Here is a 20,198-nt window from a genome sequence, read left to right on the forward strand (position 1 = left end):
AATGCGATATTTCTGAATAAAGAATAATTATACTAAGGTAAAAATTACTCTTTATGATGCGTCTATATCGTTCAAAAATCTATTACCAATTATATATATATATATATATATATATATATATATATATATATATATATATATATATATATATATATATATATATATATATATATATATATATATATATATATATATATATATATATATATATATATATATATATATATATATATATATATATATATATATATATATATATATATAATTATATGTATATATGTACCCGATAATTGGTATGACAGTTTGCGGCATACATCATACAATCATCTACAGCTAAATCTAATCATCTATCATTTATAAAATAAATCTAAATAATTGCTTTGTATATAAGTTTTATTTTAATAAAAAAAAAATTATTCAAAACAAATACTTAGCGTATAAATAGCTTTTCAGCAATACCTAAACTATCACTTAAGACTTCCTAACAAAAGGAATCTAAATAAATACTTAACGTTTAACTAATTATTTAATACTACTTATATTATTATTGGAGACAACGTAACATAATGAATTATTGTAGATGACTATAGTGTAGTGAATTTAAATAAGGAAATTCTTGCATTTTTGATGCAAAATAAATACAGAAATGTTAAATTAATAAAATACTATTATAACATTTACGGCATATGGTGTATTCAGAACTCAAATACTCAATTGCTAAGTTGTTTGTAGCTAAATCTTAATGATAAAATTGATTAATAAAACCTCATTATTTTTTTAACAAGATAAAAATTAGTAGAAACTTTTGATCCCAGAGGAATTATTAGTTTTGAAACCACTAGCAAAAATTAAATACAAATTTTTAACATCTTAATCACAGGTTACAATCCATGCAGTTATTGACTTCGGATTAATTTGAAATATTTAAGAAGACATGGAAATCAAATAAAAAATTTCTCACATTAAGGATAATTATAGATTTTATACAATTTGCCTGCTTTTTCCGAAGCTCTTACTCCATTAAAATAAATTAAGCCGCAATTTAACGAATAGTCTGGACTTATTATAAGCTATTTAAACAAAACTATCAATTTAAAGAGAATTTTTTATTTTAATGGATGTCATTAAAATCAATGAATAATTTGCAATTTTCTTACATACTTTACTGAGCCCAAGCAATGCTGATTTGGAGTAACTTTTCAAGTCGGAAAAAGAAATCTGATCACAACAAGTGCTTTTTATTTCATAAAATTGGATCTTAATTTGTCATTTTTGGACTCGTTTCCTAATCAGCCTAAAAGTTTGATTAAAGATGAACGAAATCAAGTTAAAAAGTCGTGAAAATATTTTGTGAATTCACAAACGTTACAAAAATAACATATTCATTAGGAAACGTCATAAGATCTGAATCTTGTGATTTTATATCATATCTGAAAAATGATGGCCATATTGATTATGTTTTTGTGTTTCATTAATTTATTTACTATTATTTTACTCTTCTTCATCTTACTTATTGTTAAAAGCGATGAACTAGATCATTTATTTGAAAACGATAATAAGTTAAAAGCGATGAGCTAGATCATTTATTTGAAAACGATAATAAGTTAAAAGCGATGAACTAGATCATTTATTTGAAAATGACCATAAATTAAAAAGCTATGGGTGATCTAGTTACACCACTGATGTTTTTTTTTCTGTTTTGTTCTTCGATATGATATTCTTTTTTGTTAACACTGTTGTGTTTAAAATAATTAAAAGCTGTTAAGTTTTTTAACGTTGGTATTGGCAGTTTTTTTTTAAAATAGAGTTGTGTTTTAATCAGTTCTAGTTCGTGTTTTAACACTTATTGCAAAGTTTATTTTTTGCTTATTCATTCTGAGAAATTTGATCACAAAATGCCTTCTTAATCCTTATTTTTAGACAGTATTTTTTCACTGAAAAAATCCCATGCCCTTAAGAGGCTTTTCAACAATTTGCTATTAGCTGTATGCAACTTTGAAATAGATTTTTAGTTGTGAATTATCTGTGCATTTTAATAATTTCTGTTTTAAAGTGTGATTTTTTTTTACAGATAGGGAAACCCGATCAAAGCCACCCCCTCCACCCAAGCCTAGTTCCCTTTCCGAAAGGCATTCAAGTTCCCCACCTACTAGAGGTAGTACGTATTTACTCTTACGAAATTATTAAAATACATATTTTTTCATAATGAACAATTTTATTATTACTCTGTATGGATCTCTTCATAGTTTCTTTCTTTTAGAACTTCTACTCAATCATGTGATAAAGAATTGGAACTTTATGAACAGCTTTTTTATAACGAATTATACGTAATGATGAAAATTTCATTAGTTGGTTATTAAATAAATTAAACCGTTTACTCACACGATGGAAAAGGAATCTGGTAAAATTACCCTACTGAATGACATTTCTGGTTTTTAAAAAAAACATATTTCCGGTTAATAAAACCAATGCATACTGTATTTAAACCATTGATTTGGTAATTTTCCCGCTCATATGGTAACGGTTTGTCAAAAATTTTAATTTTCAAAATTATAGTTCTTATAATTACCAAACATTTAGTGAAGCATGCAAAACTGAAAAGTAAATTTATCCAAATAAACGGTTTTTATGCCATGCTTTAATGTATCATGATAAAAAAAAATACCAGATTTTACCACATTTTATCACATATAAAACACTATTTTGTTGTTAATTTTGCCAAAATCAATAACAAATCGCTTCGGTAAAAATTACCGATTACAAGGTTTCTGGTAGTTTTTGGCCATTATTTTTCAGCGCATACTTTTTTTTCAGTGTTTTCGCCTAACTTATCATTTCCTATTTTTTAATACTTCTATTAAGACTAAAAACTTCTTAATCAGGGAAATAAAAAGTTTCAAAACAAATGCTTTATACCAATATATTACTTCTTTCTTTTAATTTTTCATATATTGTATACAAAATTTTATAAATTTATAATTGCAAAACAGAACAGAAACAAAATTCTTATTTTAGAAAATTACGTAAATTTGATACAATTTAGAATTTAAAAGTAGTGCCTCAACAGTTACACCAAACATGTATCTAAAATAAAATTAAGAAAAACACCAAACCCGTTCTTCAAAATAAAACAATTAACACGTTCTCAACAGGACACCAAAATTTTCTAATCTTACAAAGATCGCTTTTTTTTTGCAAATTTTTTTTGTTCTATTAAACTAGAGAGAAATATTAAAGAATGTCACCCCTAATTCTAAAGCGCTTGCAAAAAAGGAACAATTTCTTTTTCTTGCCCTATATCACCTCTTTTTGGTAATAAACTAACCACTCATTTGACTTTAGATTGATTTCTTTTTGTGTTCTTTAATTATTTTTATATTTAGTTTATAAAAATTAACTCTAATTGTTTGGCTGTCTCTTTTATTTAAATTCTTTGATCATGTATTATTAATATTATGATTAAAGAAGAATGTCGACTGTTAAAGACGACAAAAGTATATTTTGTTCTTCTTAATTTTCTCATTTTTTCTTAATCTTAAATTTATGTTTATATTTAATATATTGCAAATTGGTATACTTCGTAAATGTATCATTAATCCTTTTACTGTTTTGGAAGTAAAAAAAAAAAGATAATTGTAAGTACCTATAGTTACTGGATTGTGAGACAAAAATAAGCTCAAAAGTTTTTTAAATATAATTAATTAATTTAGTAATAATTGATAATTTAAATAATTGTAATAAGATTAAACCAAGAGATCTGAACAGTTTCTTAAATAAAATATAACTTTGGATCCAACTGATAAAGGGATATTAACTAAAAATTAAATTAAGGATACATTACATTGAGATACATTAAAAAACGAGCCGACCAGGTGGCCGAGTGGTTAGCGTGCCTGACTGCGGAGTCATTGGCCGCGGGTTCGAATCCTGCTCAGAGCATGGATGCTTCTTTCTCTCTTTGTGTGAATGTGACCCGCCCTATAAACGGGCTTGTGGTTGTGTGACGTGGGCGACGCTGCTCCACCACCGTGGCTTCGCCGCAGGTGCGCACTGGGTAACGAGAAGAGAGTAGCAGTTCTGGCATTCCTGTGGCCAATAGGACAAACTCCAAGTATCCGCCAATTAAAAAAAAAGACAAAACTTTTATCAATTAGCTACTTATATAACGTATGTAGTATGTCTAAAATTTATAATTTCAGTAAGATATGATACTCATAAGAATCAGTAAAGGTGTTTTTACGGTGCAATACATAGCATGAATCATTTCTTTTTGCGATGCATACATAAAATATTTCTTAAAATAAAATCTCTTTGTTTATCAAACATGCAGCAGACAGCTTAGAAAGAATGTTAATATAAATTCGATTTAAACCGTAGTGAATGAAACCGAATAAAAGGTCAAATATAATAAAATTATTTCATACAATTAACAGACTTATGTACATAGTATATGACCAAAAATTACAAAAAGCATACATTATATAACTATTTGTATGCGTAGCTTGTCAAATCAATCAAACAAGAAGATTTTATTTTATTTTATAATTGTCGTTGAACAGCCGACCTAATTTTACCACGTTTATATTAACTTGCCTTCGTGTTCGGGTGGAATTTTGCAATCGATTTTAAACTAACTTCCGACTAGCTACAGACTTCAAATTTGGCACATAGTTCAGAAAAGGATGACAATGCATGAAAAAGAAGAGAAAGAGGACATACAAAGTAAAATAAAATTAAAATTAAAGAAAAATTAATATTTTCGCGGTTGTCTTTTGTTGTCGATTCGATTATTTCAAATGAGTGTCACATGTCAGTTGAAAAGTTTTGTGTACAGTGAGTGAAAAAATTGAAATTTTGGAAGTGAGTACAAAAAAAAATTCAAAATAAAAAATAATATTTTTAAAAACCACGTTTTTGTAGTGGAGAATAGTAATTAAAAAAAAAAAATTTAAAAACGAAAAACGTGGGGAGCATGAAATACATAACAGTACATATACACATTTTCTTACTCATACACATGCGCAGCCACATGCACACATAAATTCATATACACATGCATATACACAAACACATTCCACATAGACATCCACATTCAGATACAATTACAATTAGAGATATACATACATATATTCTCATGAGCACACATACACACACTAATAGAACATTACTGTTATGTATTTCATGCTTCCCACGTTTTTCGTTTTTCAAATTTTTATTTTTTATTTATTATTCTCCACTACAAAAACGTGGTTTTTAGAAATATTTCTTTTTATTTTGCTAGATTTACGACTACTAATGTTCAACTCCGTAACCATGTAATTTTGAACCAAATCCCGAAAGCAAGTTAACTCCTGGGTCAAGTACTGGGGGAAATTTGACTTCTTGGAGGACTTTTTGATTGAATTAACCCGCAATTTGAGTTACATCGAGAGCAAAACTACGAAAACCTCCCACGGTTAGACCCGCGTTAAGGGGATACTAATCCCATGATCCGTCTACCTCTGAGGATAGTTTACGTCAGCACCGTGGTCGGTGCGAGCCGAGTACAGAATTCGTATCGACCAGCCATCGCTTGGGTTAGAAGACAGTCCACCTTTTTGAAAGGTGAACGCTTTATCCCCTGAGCCACTGCCCCTTCTACAACAGGATCGCAATTACTTGGCAAATAATTGACAATTCTCAATACTTTTTATCAACCAGGAATGAGTATTGATATTTAATAGGCTATGACGAGTTTGCCAATTAAATCCGACAAGAAATACATTTCATGTAAATAAACCTCCATCTTAGCCGTCATGTTTTCAATGTCTTAAATTTGCATAATTAATCAGCATTTAACTTCTAATAATGGTGCAAAAGTATTTGCTATGCGTTATAAACATCATTTCACGCAAGAATTTATTTAAATAGTTTAAATGTCCCGCAGTGGACTGATCGTTAAGACACGGCTCCCAGCAGATCACCGAAGTCAAGCATCACTGGCTGCGGTCACTGCGCGGGTGGGTGACCACTTGGATCAGTCTGCGTAGGGACCGAGGGTGTACGGTATTGGTCCTCGTTAAACTGTGCTACCGTAAAGTGCTCGACTTCGCATGCAGGTCGTTGGGCTACCGAAGCGGGGGTGCCATCCCCTCTGCAGAGGATCAAAATTGTGATGGCATGTCTTCGGATCATCCTCAGGAATGTTTCCCAGACCGTCGCCAATAGCCCATTGTGCAGCTCTAGTGCGACGTAAATGAACTACAACAACAACATAAATAGTTTAAATGTACACTAAATAATTTCGAATTTATGGAACGCCAAAAAAAAAATCTATTCCCCTTCGCAAACAAGCAGTATATTTATTTAATCTTCATCAATTATTGATGTTAATATTTTTCACAGTGTTTACACGGTGTGAAGTAAATTAATTGCAATTTTTAAAATAATTCTTTACAGAAAAAAAAACATTTTGTTTATATTTGGTATTAATGTGTATCATTATTTGTCCAGAATTTCGGGTAAGCGTGGAAATGTACAGTCAGCTGAGGCATCTGAGGAGACAAACGAAGGACCTGAGGCTGGAAGTGCGGAATTTGAGGAGGATAGCGCAGTCTCAAGCCATCACTGCCAAAGAAACCGTTAGAGAAACCTGCCTTAAAATAAAGGTCATCTGCTTCTTAACTGATTCTCTCAAAACAATTTTTTATCATGATTACCTGTCTCTTTGAATGCTTTTAAAGAAACATCTGACCAAAAATTTTAGTGGACCATCACATTTACACTGAGAGAATATCCAGTACCTGATTTATCATAATGTCTGAAAGTCCCTTACCTAAGACCTCCACATTTCTGAATTTCCCCTTAATAAATATTTCAAATAATATATTTTTGACTTTTTCCTTGAGAATTGTCTAATAAAATTACAAGTTAACAAAAATTGCAATAAATATAAGCTCAAATTTGCTAATATGTCTTTAATTTACTCATATTATAAATAATTTAAAGGCACTTCATAAATGAGCAACGAGTACTTACCAGAACTGACCAGGGGCCCCTGATAGTTCCATGCATGAGAATAACATTTCTATTTGTTCTAGAAAATTAGATAAGATGTAATAACAGTGGAAAGCATTTTCTTTTGTTTATTTCATATTTAGAGATTACGTTAGCTTGAAAAACGATTTCAGAAGAGGATATATCAAAAACCCATCAGAATACGATTACCTTTACTGTAAATATGTACTGCATATATATTCAAATAATTTGTTTCATCATTTTACATAATACTTTTCTTCCAAAATTTCATTGATATTATATCATTAATATGTTTATGTTTATACCACAATATTACCTTATATGAAACATTCATTTATATATATATATATATATATATATATATATTTACATTTTCTTCTATCTGGGAGGACAGAACTCAGAATCTTTGTTTCACCAGGGATATGACTTTTACCCCTCGGATACGCAGATATGCATCAAAATTTATGCTCCAAATATATTATCAAACTGTCAAAGATATTATTTTTTTTTAAATAACCGGAGTGTCACTTTTATGCAATAATCATTTAGTTTTATAAAAAAAATCTATAGATAATTACAAATTTATGGCATACTTCAAGGATTAGTCCACAGACCATATATATTCCTTCGACTAAAAGGCGAGACTACTTTTGTCATACTATTCAAAATTTCATATTATTGGTCGAATTTCGGCATGCATAATTAGTACATTTGTTTAAATTTGAGAAGGTAGTCTAGCAACACCCTTAATCTAGTAATAAATAGATGTCTTTTAAATTTTAATAAGGTGGCCCCATTTTTCAGTAGATGAACATCTTATATACATGCCATATTTTAGAAGACTTTTCTAACTTGTAGATAAAATTTTAAACAAAAAATGCCATACGAATAAGCGCGTTAAATGTAAAGCTTATTTTTAGCATCTATTTTACGCAATGCAGTCCCTGACCAAATTATTCGACGCACTATAAGATTCTATGTAAAATATTAATTCTCAGGTGATACTATACAGCTATATTATTTTTACACGGCTGAAACGGGTTTGCACTTATTTACGTTCGTGTATCAATTGGTTAACATTGTAATGCAATACATTAAAAATAAATACAAATGGGAAGTATGTAAAAAATCTCCTGTATAAAAGCCCATTACACGTATGTTTAAATATAAAATTATTGCATAAAAACTCATGCAAAATATGTAATTATTAAAAAATTATTCTTATTATAATATACTAATATAATACCTGATATCATAAATATTATTTATTTACGTAATATGTAGTCTAATTTATTCAATCGTTGAATTTATATTATATATCGTCCAATTTAACCAATTCATACACGAACGTAAACAAGTGCAAACCGGTTTCAGTCACGTAAAAACAATAAGGCTGTATAGTATCACCTGATAATTCAGATTTTACATAGAATATCTTATAGTGCGTCTAATAATTTTGCCAGAGATTGTATGTAAATGCACTCCATGAGAGCATTCTTAACGCCCGAGGTAAACAGGCTTAATTACATTCGCCCTAGTATTCTTGTGAAAATATTGATTTTATTTAGAATGAAAAAAGGACATTAAAGCAAAACTAATAAATAGGATTCTTCCCTGCAGACGATGCTGGCGGCGGCGCAGATGGGTGAAGAACACGTTTGTGCAGAAAGGCTGAAAGTTTCGAGAGAAGAAGAGCTTTATCGGCAAGACGTCAATCACTTAGAAAGGGATCTGCTGTTAGTATTTTGTATTTATCTTACGCTTCATTAATTACTCTTTCATATGTAACTGATTGGAGAAAAAATAGTTTCTATGACATTGAGTTTCGAAACTTAAAGTAAGCTGAGGAAAATTTATAGAAAATATTACTTGCTTTGTCTTCTATACAATGAATCTTTATTTTGTTGTTGACACTTTTACCGAAATTGTTATTTAAAATCTAGTTTACTACTTCGATGAAAGTCTCCTATTTTTCTCCTATATTTATGATTTTAAAAATATTTTAAAAACTTAATGATATCCAACATATAGCACAATTTTTAAAAAATCGAGCAATATAATGTAAATATTTAATTTTGTATTTAATTTGAACGTAATTAAATTGAATACTGGGACTTATACTTAAAGAAAACACAACACTATTTGGTTTTAAAATATTATTAGCAATCAAAGAATGCGAAATTTTATTTAAACTACATTAAAAATTAAAGCATTAACTGAAACAAATACAGCTTATTTTTATTTTCGGACACTTTTCAAAATTTCTAGATTCTTATAGACTCTTTTTATAGACAGCAGAAAGTGATTTGTTTTCCCATAATTTTTACTGATTTGATATAGTGAAACATATTCAGATTGAAAAATATTCAGATTCAATGATTGTTATTACTCTAAATTTCATATTAAAATTCATTCGAATTGAAATTTAACACCCGATTATCTCTAAAAATAATATCTGAATTCTGTAAAAATTTAATTTGAGTTTATGAGATGGAAATCAAAAAAATACCGATTATTAAACTTCTTCAGCTCTAAACATTTTATTTTATTTCCTACATTTTGTTGCGCATCTGTTATAGAATATCTAATGTGTGTGGAATATAATCCATAACTTTCCCGGTTACCAACGTTTATATATTATAAATAAATTTTGACGCATTCAACTCTCTCATTTTCAATCAAGAGTTTGAAGTGTTTCACATGAAATAATTAATCACAAATTTATTGTAAATCAAATACTCAACGTTCCAAAAATAACCGATGATTAAAAAAATTTATTAAAACTAAATTGAAGAAAATTTGTGGTTTGCCTTGGAAAAAATAAAATTATTCTAATTTTATTAATCACTTGCAAAGTTTGCCAACAACAACTGAGAGCAGTACTGACTAAAAAGTATAAAATAATGTTTTCTATTTCGTGTTACTCAATTATTCTATTTCTTGTTATTCACGCAATTATTCTATGTCTTGTTATTCAATTATTCTATTTTTTGTTATTCTCACAATTATTCTATTTTTTGTTATTCTCACAATTATTCTATTTCTTGTTATTCAATTATTCTATTTTTTTGTTATTCAATTATTTTATTTCCTGCTATTCACACAAATATTTTAGTTCTTGTTATTCAATTATTCTAGTTCTATTATAATTCTAGCCGAAATATTTACACAGTCATCTGTTAGTTTCTTCCTCTACCAGCTCCAGGTTATTTTGAAAACAATATCTTATAATATTCTTCGGTTAATAGCACCATCTGTTGAGGAAATCCATAACTATTTTTTAAGGAAAACGCCGCATTACATTTTTTATTTTTCTCTTTTTATTATCTTTCTTTAATTAATTTCTGAAATCATTGATTTGTTTTGGCAAAAAAGTCTACTGCAAGAGTTGCTGAAGGATATGAGCAATCTTTAATAAGCATACTTCAATTCATAAAAGTATTTTACAGATTAATTGGCACAAAAACTTTCTTATTTCAACGAAGTATCTAGATTTAACTTTTTTATTACAATGAAGTATCTAGATTAAGCCATTTTAAATATATTGTATCCATTCCCCCAGAGAGTTGGAGAGTCAAGTAGAGGAGCTGAGAGGTAGCGTCATCAATCGAAAATGTCGGGTGAACCTCGGTGATGTCGAAGGAATGGCGCTGGTTCTCAGTAGAGCGAGTAAAGCAGTAGCTGAACTCAAAGGTCAGTTCATTGATCTACTTTTTTAGAACCATTTATTAATTGAGTTATTATGACATGGCAGGGTGCTGTGCTAATACATTTATAAAGGTATCTTTACCTAGGTATGAGATTAGGGCCTAAAGGCACTATATTGGGCCCATTAATGTACATACTCTGCACAGTAGACTTACCAACGAACCAATCCCGGCAATATTATTGACCTGAGCCGCGATGACTCAGTGGATAGGGCGTTCACCTTCCAATAAGGCGAACAGGGTTCAAATCCCAATCGATACGAATTCCGCATCCGGCTTGCACTGACCACAGTGCTGACGTGAAATATCCTCGTGGTAGAAGGATTATGGGTTAGAGTCCCCTTGCCATCAGGCTAACCGTTGGAGGTTCTCGTGGTCTTCGTCTCTATATAACGCAAAGGCGGGTTAGCTCCACCAAAAAAGTCCTACCTGAAAGCAATTTCTCCCAATACTCGATCCAGAAGCTTCCTTGCCTTCTAGATTGGGTTTAAGATTACAAGGCTACGGAGTTAAACATTATTGGTCGTAAATCCATAAAATTGGATCGGCTGTTCAACGACGGTTGTAAAAAAAATATATTATTGACTTAGCAGCTCTCTACATGGATGATAGCGCTATACGAACTAAGTCTGTTGATCATGGAAAAACTAACAAGAACCAAGAGGCCAATATCAGCAAGATTAAAAACTGGTACGCTATTGGAAAAATCAAAGAAGAGCCAACTCTTTGTTTTTAAACCCATGGCAAAGTGATGAACATTCTCAACATTAATCTTGTTGGCAAGCTAATCTTGTTGGCGGTATAAACACCCATTAACGACTTGCTCTTGTGTGCCTACTTTACTTCATGTTAATCATTAATCGTCTCTTATACAACCAACTTCGACCAATTTTTATTAGTCAATTTGTCAAAATCGATCCAAAATCTGAATGATATAAAGTCTTAACCCAAGAGTTTCAAATATCATGGCTTATAACATGGAACTAGTTTGACATTCGTTCATTTCCGAAGTGTTGACGGGAAGTGCAAAAACGTTATCAATGGCAACGTTATTTTCAAATGGAACCAGTCATTTCTGAAAAAGTGATCATTACTATGTTCTCTAATTACCAGTGCCCGTTGCTAATTGATTTTAATAAATTGTTATTTGAAATGTCTCAATCATTGGAGCAGAATGCAATTCAAGACGAACGTCCTGGAAACTAAGGAATGGGAGATTCCTTCTTCTGTATAACGAATGCCTAAACGCAGAAATTGGACATTCTTGAGAGGGATATACTTGAGCATTACCTTACAGTTTTTATCTCTTCGCCGTGCAATTCAAACATCTGCAGTCCCTTTAAAAAGTCATTAAAAGGTCGAGGGTTTCTGTCAAATGAAAAAATGCAGCAGCCACTTCTAGTATTTTTCATCACAGCACCAAAAAAAAGAAGTATTTTCAATATTTAAAATAGTGAAGCAGTGAAATGATTTTTAAAGGCCGTTAGCATAACTAACACGCTAAATCTAAGATCTATAATTTTCAAACTGAAGCTTTTTGATAGCTCTTTATAAAGTCAAGTCTCCACTAATTACGAAAATTAATTTTAAAAAAAAGGTAAAATGCAATATACCGAAATTTTGTAAGGTCATTAGTTTCGCGGAATATTTAAATCCAAAATCAGCGTTCAGTCTCTCAACATCATTGCCTTTTTACGAAAACAAATAAGCACCTTATACCAGCGTAAAAAAAGTACTCAAACTATAGTTTGTCAAGTTTATGGTGAAGCAAATAATTCCAAAGACCTTCTGATGCATTTGTACAACCAACGCATTTGCTTTGATAGGTTCATCTTAAAAAACAGTCGATAGGCTTCCAACACAAGAACGTACATTTAAGAATATTTAAAAAAAATTTCATTTGATTTTGAATTTTTTGTTATAGCTCGGTTCCCTGCTTTACAAGAAAGCTTAAAAACTATAATGGCCGTCGAAATGGAAGTTGTGGTTCGTGAAGAAAAGTAAGATCAAATTTTCAGAAATTTATATCATATTAATCATATTAAATATTAGTCATATGAAATATAATTAAATATTAGTCATATTAAATATATTTAAATATAATCATATTAAATATTATTACCCCTTATTAGTGCATAATTGCGATCAGAATTTCGTTAATTTCACGACACACCTGAATAGATTTCAGCTTTACAAAAAATTCATTTATGAATTCTTGGAATCCATGAATTAATTTTTCCATGATTCCGAAAATTCATTTTTAAATTTCTTAGTCCAGCAATCTGATCTTGGGCAAGTACCTGTTTTAAAAATCATTTGGTTTGACTTTTTAAAATTGTTATTTTTTATTAAAATTTTCAATTTTCACTTTTTTTAAAATTTTTTTAGCTTTTAAATGTTTATGCTTAGGTCAAGGCTTTTCCAAGAGTTCATTTCTAAGCTAATTCTTATTGAGCTTATATTTTCCCAGAATTCATTTATAAGCTCAGTTTGTCATATGTCAAGTTCATTTTTAAATTTCTTAGTCCAGCTATCTGGATTTTAGCTAGTTTTTGTTTTAAAAATCCTTTGGCTTGGCTTTATAAATTTGAGGCTATTAAAGTTCTCGTTTTTTATTAAAACTTTCAATTTTAATTCCTTCAATTTTCTTGGCTTTTTAAATTTTTCATGCTTAGGTCTAAGATTTTCCAGGAATTCATTTATGAGCCATCAACTTTCTGTTTTCAAAATTTTTTAGCTTGAATTTTATAATTTATCAATCTATAGATCAGGATATAATTAGTTTAAACTTAAATTACTCAAATCAAATTTTGACTGATAATGCCAAACATGAATTATTAAAGTGTATTGTCATAATGAAATCAGTGTTTATATTATTTCTGATGAAATCAACATTTTTAGGTTCCTTAAAGATGAACCTGAAAGACTTGAAAATGCCTTAAAACGTTGCAAAAAGTTGACGGGTACGCTAGTCACCTTGAAGCGGTAAGGCTGCTTAAATTTCCAATTATTTTATATATTATCATTAAATATGACATAAAAAACAAATATATCACAAGGGGGAAAATAAATAGAAAAATGTAATATAAGTTCCGATCTATCATTTACTTGATGTTTCTATTATAAAATGATGTTAATTTTTTTAATATTCTAATGATATGATTTTGTATTGATTGCTACTAATTATATTTTAATGTGCTAGTAGCAAAAGGAAATAATTTTTGTTTATAAAATTGAATTTCTTATGCAAATGGCCTTAGTGTTTTATGGCTATAGTTATAATAATAAATTATAACAACTTGGTTTAACGTTTAAGGTTTTAAGTTTTGGTTTGGTTTAAGGTTTTGTTTAAACATATCTCTTAAAATGATAATATTGGAAAAATCCCAAAGAAGGAAAAAAACTATGCATTTAAGGAAACTTTATGTTAATCAAACTTTTTAATTGTTTTTCTTCAAACGTAATTTAGTTATTTTTTAATGAATAGTTGCCAAGTAATGAATAAGCTGCTTGTTAACTCATAATGTAAATTGTAAATTTTTAAACCTATGAAAACTTTAGAAATGGTATGAGAATAAAATTACGAAAAGATGTTTTAAATAGTTTCTCTAGCAACCCGAAATTTTATTGAATAAATTATTTTATTCTTTAAAGCTAAGGTTTTTAAAACTTGCAAGTTATTTACGTTTTGTAACATTTAAAAGTTTACAGAAGAACAGACCAATATTTTTTGGATTTTTTACTTCAAGTTTAACTTATTTAAAATTTCGGAAAACTTGCAACAAATATAAATTTATTATTTCTCAATAGTGTACATAACTTGCCTCATTAATAAGAAACAATTTTTTAACAGATTTCGTAACAGCTTATAAAAAAATCAATGCATATTTTCGCAGTTTTTTTTTCTGCAGCTTAAAATATATTTGTTTGACTGAGCAAATTTTAAAACCTCCTAAATTAAACCATGACATTTGTTGGAAATTCCTATAAATTACATATAGTTAACTATAAAACTTACGTTTATGTTTTTACAATAAATATACATTAAGTATATTTATCATGAAAATTCGTAAACAAATTATTATTGTAATTAAATTATTATTGAAGTATTCGCAAAAAAATTATCCGAAATAAAGGAAAACTTAATGTAAATAAAACATTGCATCATTTGTATAATTTATTCTATAATTATTAGTCTGAAATTATTTTTTAAAATTTAAACAAAAAATAATAATTTTATTTAACCTATTATGTGACATGCTTTTTAATAAATTTACATCAAGTATAGTTATCATAAAATACAAATATTTGCAAAGAAATTATCCTAAATAAATGAAAAGCTAATATAAATAAAACATTGCATAATTTGTTCTACAATTATTTATCTAAAATTATTTTAAATTTAAACAAAAAAATAATAATTTTATTTAACATATTATGTGATGCATCTTTTTTTTTTAAAAAAAAAAGTTAATTTAGAAATGAATTTATACAATAATTAGATTATATAACATTAACAATAATTTAAATAAGATTATTTCTTTTATATTTTACATAAAAAACATAATTATCTGAATATTGGTAATAATTAACTTTATAAAATGTCGGTATTATTAATAACCTTTTTATTAATAAAATATCGCAGTGAATAAACAAAACCCCAATATAAAAGAAACGTAACATAATTTTTGTTGTATAATTATTATTTTAAAAATGAAACAAAAACAATAATTTTTTTTGAAATATTATTTTAATAATTTTTTTAAAGAAGTAAATTTAATTATGCATTTATACAACTATCACATTATATAAAACTTTTAAAAGTTCCTACTTACATAATAATTTAAAAAAACAGCTTTTTTCTTCAATATTTTTCCTAAAAAAACAAAGTTATCTGCATATTAGTAATAATAAACGTTATAAAAAATATGCATTATAAATATCTGTTTTTTATTACTAGAAATAATATGCTTACAATTGATATTATAATTTTTTTATCCTGCCATTTACACTTATCAAAATCATGTTATAATGTATTGTTATCTTTTCACATTCCCTATTTTGTAGTTTTAAATGTGTAAATTAGTTTTCTTTCTTATATTTACACACTTCTCTGGTTATTGCATGGGTGTTATTATCTCTCTCTGCTGCTTCGGACTTTTCTACATGCTTTTCTGTTTTTCTTTTTAATTCGTAAAATATTACATATTTTAAACTTTTTTCATTTATTTAGTTATTTAAGATTGAGTTTTTTGTGAAATCTAGGTCACAGAAATTTGAAAAGAGTATATACTGAAATTACTTTTTGCTCACATGACTTTTTTTGCTCTTTTTGTGACATTTTTGTATTATTCGTTGTGAATTAAAAAATATCCTGATGTCCCCCCTCTCTAAGTAATGTAATATATTTATAATATTTACAATTTATACGTATTAGTAGATTAGAAAATAAAGCAAAATTTGCCTTGTTGCGAGTGAATTGAACTATTAAATAACAAAAATTTTAATGTGTAAAATAATTTGAGCAACTTTTTAAACTGTTTTTAAAAAAAATCAACAAGCTTGATGATTTTTCAAAATGGTAAATTAAGTGAAAACATTTGCTTTAAGAACTATGAAGGTCTATCTTAGAACTATTTTGCGATAAAAAACAATGGCTAAAATATAATTAAATATAGATTTTTTTCCTGAAAATAGCTGTATACATCTTAATATTTATTTCTATTGGAAAGCCAACAATTCTTTTAGAATCTTTAAAATTTTAAAACCATCATTAGTTCTATTTTCATCGATTGAAGTCCAGTTATAGAGAGAGTTTCTTAAAGTAAATCCCAAATATGTTTTTTTCATTTAATCAAAATATATTTTCTTTTACAGTTATCTTGGCCATTGTTCTATAAACATTTTAAATTTTTTAAGTCCCCTTTTTTCTTGTTAATTAAATAGTGATACAGTGGCGTAACTACTTACAATTTCACACATAATAAAATCTATGTATTGTAACCAAAAATAATTATCTCAACTGAATTTTTTATAATGGTAGTTAATTATATATTTAAGTAAACTTAAGTAAAATTTGAAATACTTGAAATTATCTCCAGTGAAACAAAATTGTTAAAAAATACATAATGCCTTATATTTATTTAATTAATTGTAGTTCAGAAAATATTTTTAACCTATGAAATTTTTGAAAGTTTCATTGTGTGTGCCAACTGCATTATCTACGTCAAAAGAACATCATAATTTAATATTGATTTTTTATAAAACATATGATAGAATGATTTTTATAAAACATTATAATTATATATACCGGATGTAAAAACAATTCTTAGAAAAATTTAAAAATGACTAAATATTATCTAAGCATAGCTGAAAAAAGTTAAAAGCACCTAATTATTATACTTCTTTGTTTTTAATGAAAATTTGAAAAATGCAATTCTTTCTAATGCGTCTACTTTTTGTGAATATTTTAGTAATATATTTACATAGCTATACAAATTCAAGGATTATGAACGTTATAATATAAAATATTTGATTGAAATCTCATCTATTTTTATTCCTGAACTATGCGGTTAACAAAGGGCAGCCGTCACGTGGTAACCGTGACGTAATAGATTTTACACATCTCAATTTAGAAAAATAAAGAAATAAAAATATTTGTACTGTTTAATGAATTAAAATCCCAGACCCCATGATTTTATATATCTTTAGAAGTTGACCTATTCATGCACTGCACAATATGGCCATCAAATATTTTAGCAGATTCTATTGCACATCTATACTAAGAAATTTTTGTGGTGATTAACTTTCGAAAAATAAGCATTGCTGTACCCCTATTATCTCTCTCTATTTTCAAACAGCTTAAAAATTCTTTAGAACTTTCTGACAAATAAAACTTTCCGCCACCTCTGAGTTAAATAATTATAGAGCATTCAAATTAGCAGAAAATGTACATATATTTAAAATATTTATTAAACGGTTAGAAATTAAAACAATTATGCTGGCTTCAATTATTCGTTATATTACTTGCCCATAAATAAAATTCTGGTTTAATTAATTTGCGATTAAAAAGAGAAAATACATAGTGGATACAATTATATTTTCCTTGTTTTGATTAGCATAGAATCTGTCCTGCTGAACGAGTTTGAGGAAACATAGTATACACTTTATATGGACCAAGAAGAAAAATTCTGCTATAAAAATAGTTCTACCTGCGCATGCTATTTCCGAAAAAAGTTATTATTAATGCAGAATATACAGGAGAGATGAAGAGTTAAGGAGAAAAGTGCAGCAGGGAAGAGCAACGAAGTGGCTTTTAAGTATGAAATATCATGCAAAAAGTACAAAGGTTCCAAGTATGAATGCTTCAAATATCAATCTTGTTCATGATCTAGTTCAGCAACATAACACTAAATCAGGAAAGTGTTTGACGAAACTAGAATGGACATTGGTTGTAGCCATATTTAAATAAAGTTTTGTCATCAAATTTATTTTTTTTCTTCTCAATGCATGTTCTTTCATCCCTGGTGGTCAAATTTTAAACTCTTTGCTATGACAGATTTCTAATCTTAATCTTCATAGTCCATGTAACGCATATAAACTAAATTCATCAACATCCCTCAGCCAAATAGATTCTATGTCGATCGAAACCGGTAAACTGTAATTATAGCTAATTCATTCCATTTATTTATTCTTCCTTTTTGTATTAGAAGATCTTTGAGAGCCTTCATATAGCAAAAGAAAAAACGATTTGTTTCCAAAGAATAAAATTAGTGTTATCTGCGAATCATGTTTCTGTCAGTATTTAATGATTTTCTAAAGTGCTAATTGTCAGTTCTGCCTTTTCTAGGAAATGTATTTCACTAACATTAAACTCTAAACTAACACAACTAACATATTTAACACTAGAAAGACGGAAAATTAGTATATACCTATATTGCCCAAAAGCAGTCAGAATGATTGGGTTGGGAATGCGTAAATAAATTTGCTTAAAATTAATTTTTAACATTTTTTACATTATTTACAGTTATATAACAAGTTATTAGTAAATATTAACAACAAAAAATATTGTATGTTGTACAAAAAATCACAAAATTCTAAGAAATTGTATCATTATATACTACATCATTGTTTTTCTAATTGAAATTAAAAGCAGTCAAAATGACTTCCTTAGGCGATCTAGTGTTAAAAATAACGGTGAATATTTTTTTTAAGCGTTGCTGCCTTTAGTTTGAATGTTTAAGTTATGTATATTTTTAAGCAGACATTTCTATGTACTATGCAATCATTAAATTCAAAACTGATTAAATACGCGAGAATTGCAATAAACGCTTAATGTAAATATAAAGACATTGTAAAATGACCAATATTTTTTTCAACAAGAAATTTGGTAATTAAAATTTTTTTTCTACCGCAACATTAACTCGTGGTGTTCCCTTACAGTACTTTAATATAAATTAAATTATGTAACATTTACGGAAAACTAAAGCAAACAGTTGGAAAATAAACAGATAAAAAGAAGGGAAAATATGGAGGACTGGTTACGCCACTGTAAGCTATAAATTGTGATTATACCTGTAAGTCATAAGCGTGGTCCTTACAGACTGGCTTCCGTTCAAGAGCAGCGGCACACTGTAGGTCATCACCTGCCCGAGAAGTCGCATTCCGCCGACGGACCTCACTCCGACGGAGAAATGCACTCAGCCAAAGTTAGTATTCTTAACCGCCAGGTCCTCCTTTCTTCCTCTTGCATTTCTGCTTTATCATGCTGGCTTTCTAAGGATTGGATTTCTATGGTTCTTTTATTTGTTGACTCTCTATGAATAAATACGAATGAAACATTTAAATAAAAAGAAGATGAAATCCATTAATACATTATAAGTAAATCATTCGATTACATGAAATACGACGTTGCTATGTGAAGGGTTATCATGCAATTATTTTAGTAAGATTCTCTTTTTATAAGAAAAAGGTGTTTCTTGTTCTATTAACAAAACTAGCAAATTAATTAGAAACTTAACAAAAGTGATATAGTTAATGATTATTAGCTTTATCTTCAAACTGCGAGTAGTATGTAACTGAAAAATTACACCAATTAATTTATTTACCAATTAATTAATTTATTTATTAATTAATTTGTTTATTAATTAATTAATTTGTTTATTAGTTAATTTATTTATTTATTAATTTGTTTATTAATTAATTTATTTATTTATTTGTTTTTGACAACAACAAAAAAATTATAAAAGTATGCTAAGGCTTTTTGCATCTTACTCCTTCTTACATTTCCAGAGTAATATTCACAATCGCTACTATTTCATTAATTTCAAATATATATTTCTATATTCGTTTTTAAATCCAACTTTCTCTAAGTTATGATTGTCTTTTCCATTTCAAATTTGACTGAAGATTTCATACTTTTAAGGGTCCAAAATCGCATGGTGGAAATATGGTCAGAAATACGTATCGTCCGTT

General features: G+C 28.2%; 1 protein-coding gene across 16 annotated transcripts in view; it reads left to right on the forward strand.

Annotated features, from left to right (window-relative positions):
- LOC107442885 (coiled-coil domain-containing protein AGAP005037) overlaps window positions 1-20,198 on the forward strand; it is a 330,755-nt gene that overhangs the window by 294,232 nt on the left and 16,325 nt on the right. For 11 of the 16 annotated variants that reach the window (XM_071182301.1, XM_071182305.1, XM_071182304.1 and 8 more), the window contains 7 exons: window positions 2,072-2,158; window positions 6,493-6,647; window positions 8,638-8,753; window positions 10,580-10,710; window positions 12,649-12,724; window positions 13,626-13,709; window positions 19,327-19,432. In XM_071182301.1, the coding sequence (XP_071038402.1) occupies window positions 2,072-2,158; window positions 6,493-6,647; window positions 8,638-8,753; window positions 10,580-10,710; window positions 12,649-12,724; window positions 13,626-13,709; window positions 19,327-19,432 (755 nt within the window). The remainder of the gene's footprint in view (window positions 1-2,071; window positions 2,159-6,492; window positions 6,648-8,637; window positions 8,754-10,579; window positions 10,711-12,648; window positions 12,725-13,625; window positions 13,710-19,326; window positions 19,433-20,198) is intronic. The other 5 variants (XM_071182302.1, XM_071182307.1, XM_071182310.1 and 2 more) reach the window with 3 other exon arrangements.

This window comes from Parasteatoda tepidariorum, chromosome 4 (genome assembly GCF_982258835.1).
Source record: "Parasteatoda tepidariorum strain Cologne lab strain chromosome 4, Ptep-v5.0, whole genome shotgun sequence".
NCBI lineage: Eukaryota > Metazoa > Arthropoda > Arachnida > Araneae > Theridiidae > Parasteatoda > Parasteatoda tepidariorum.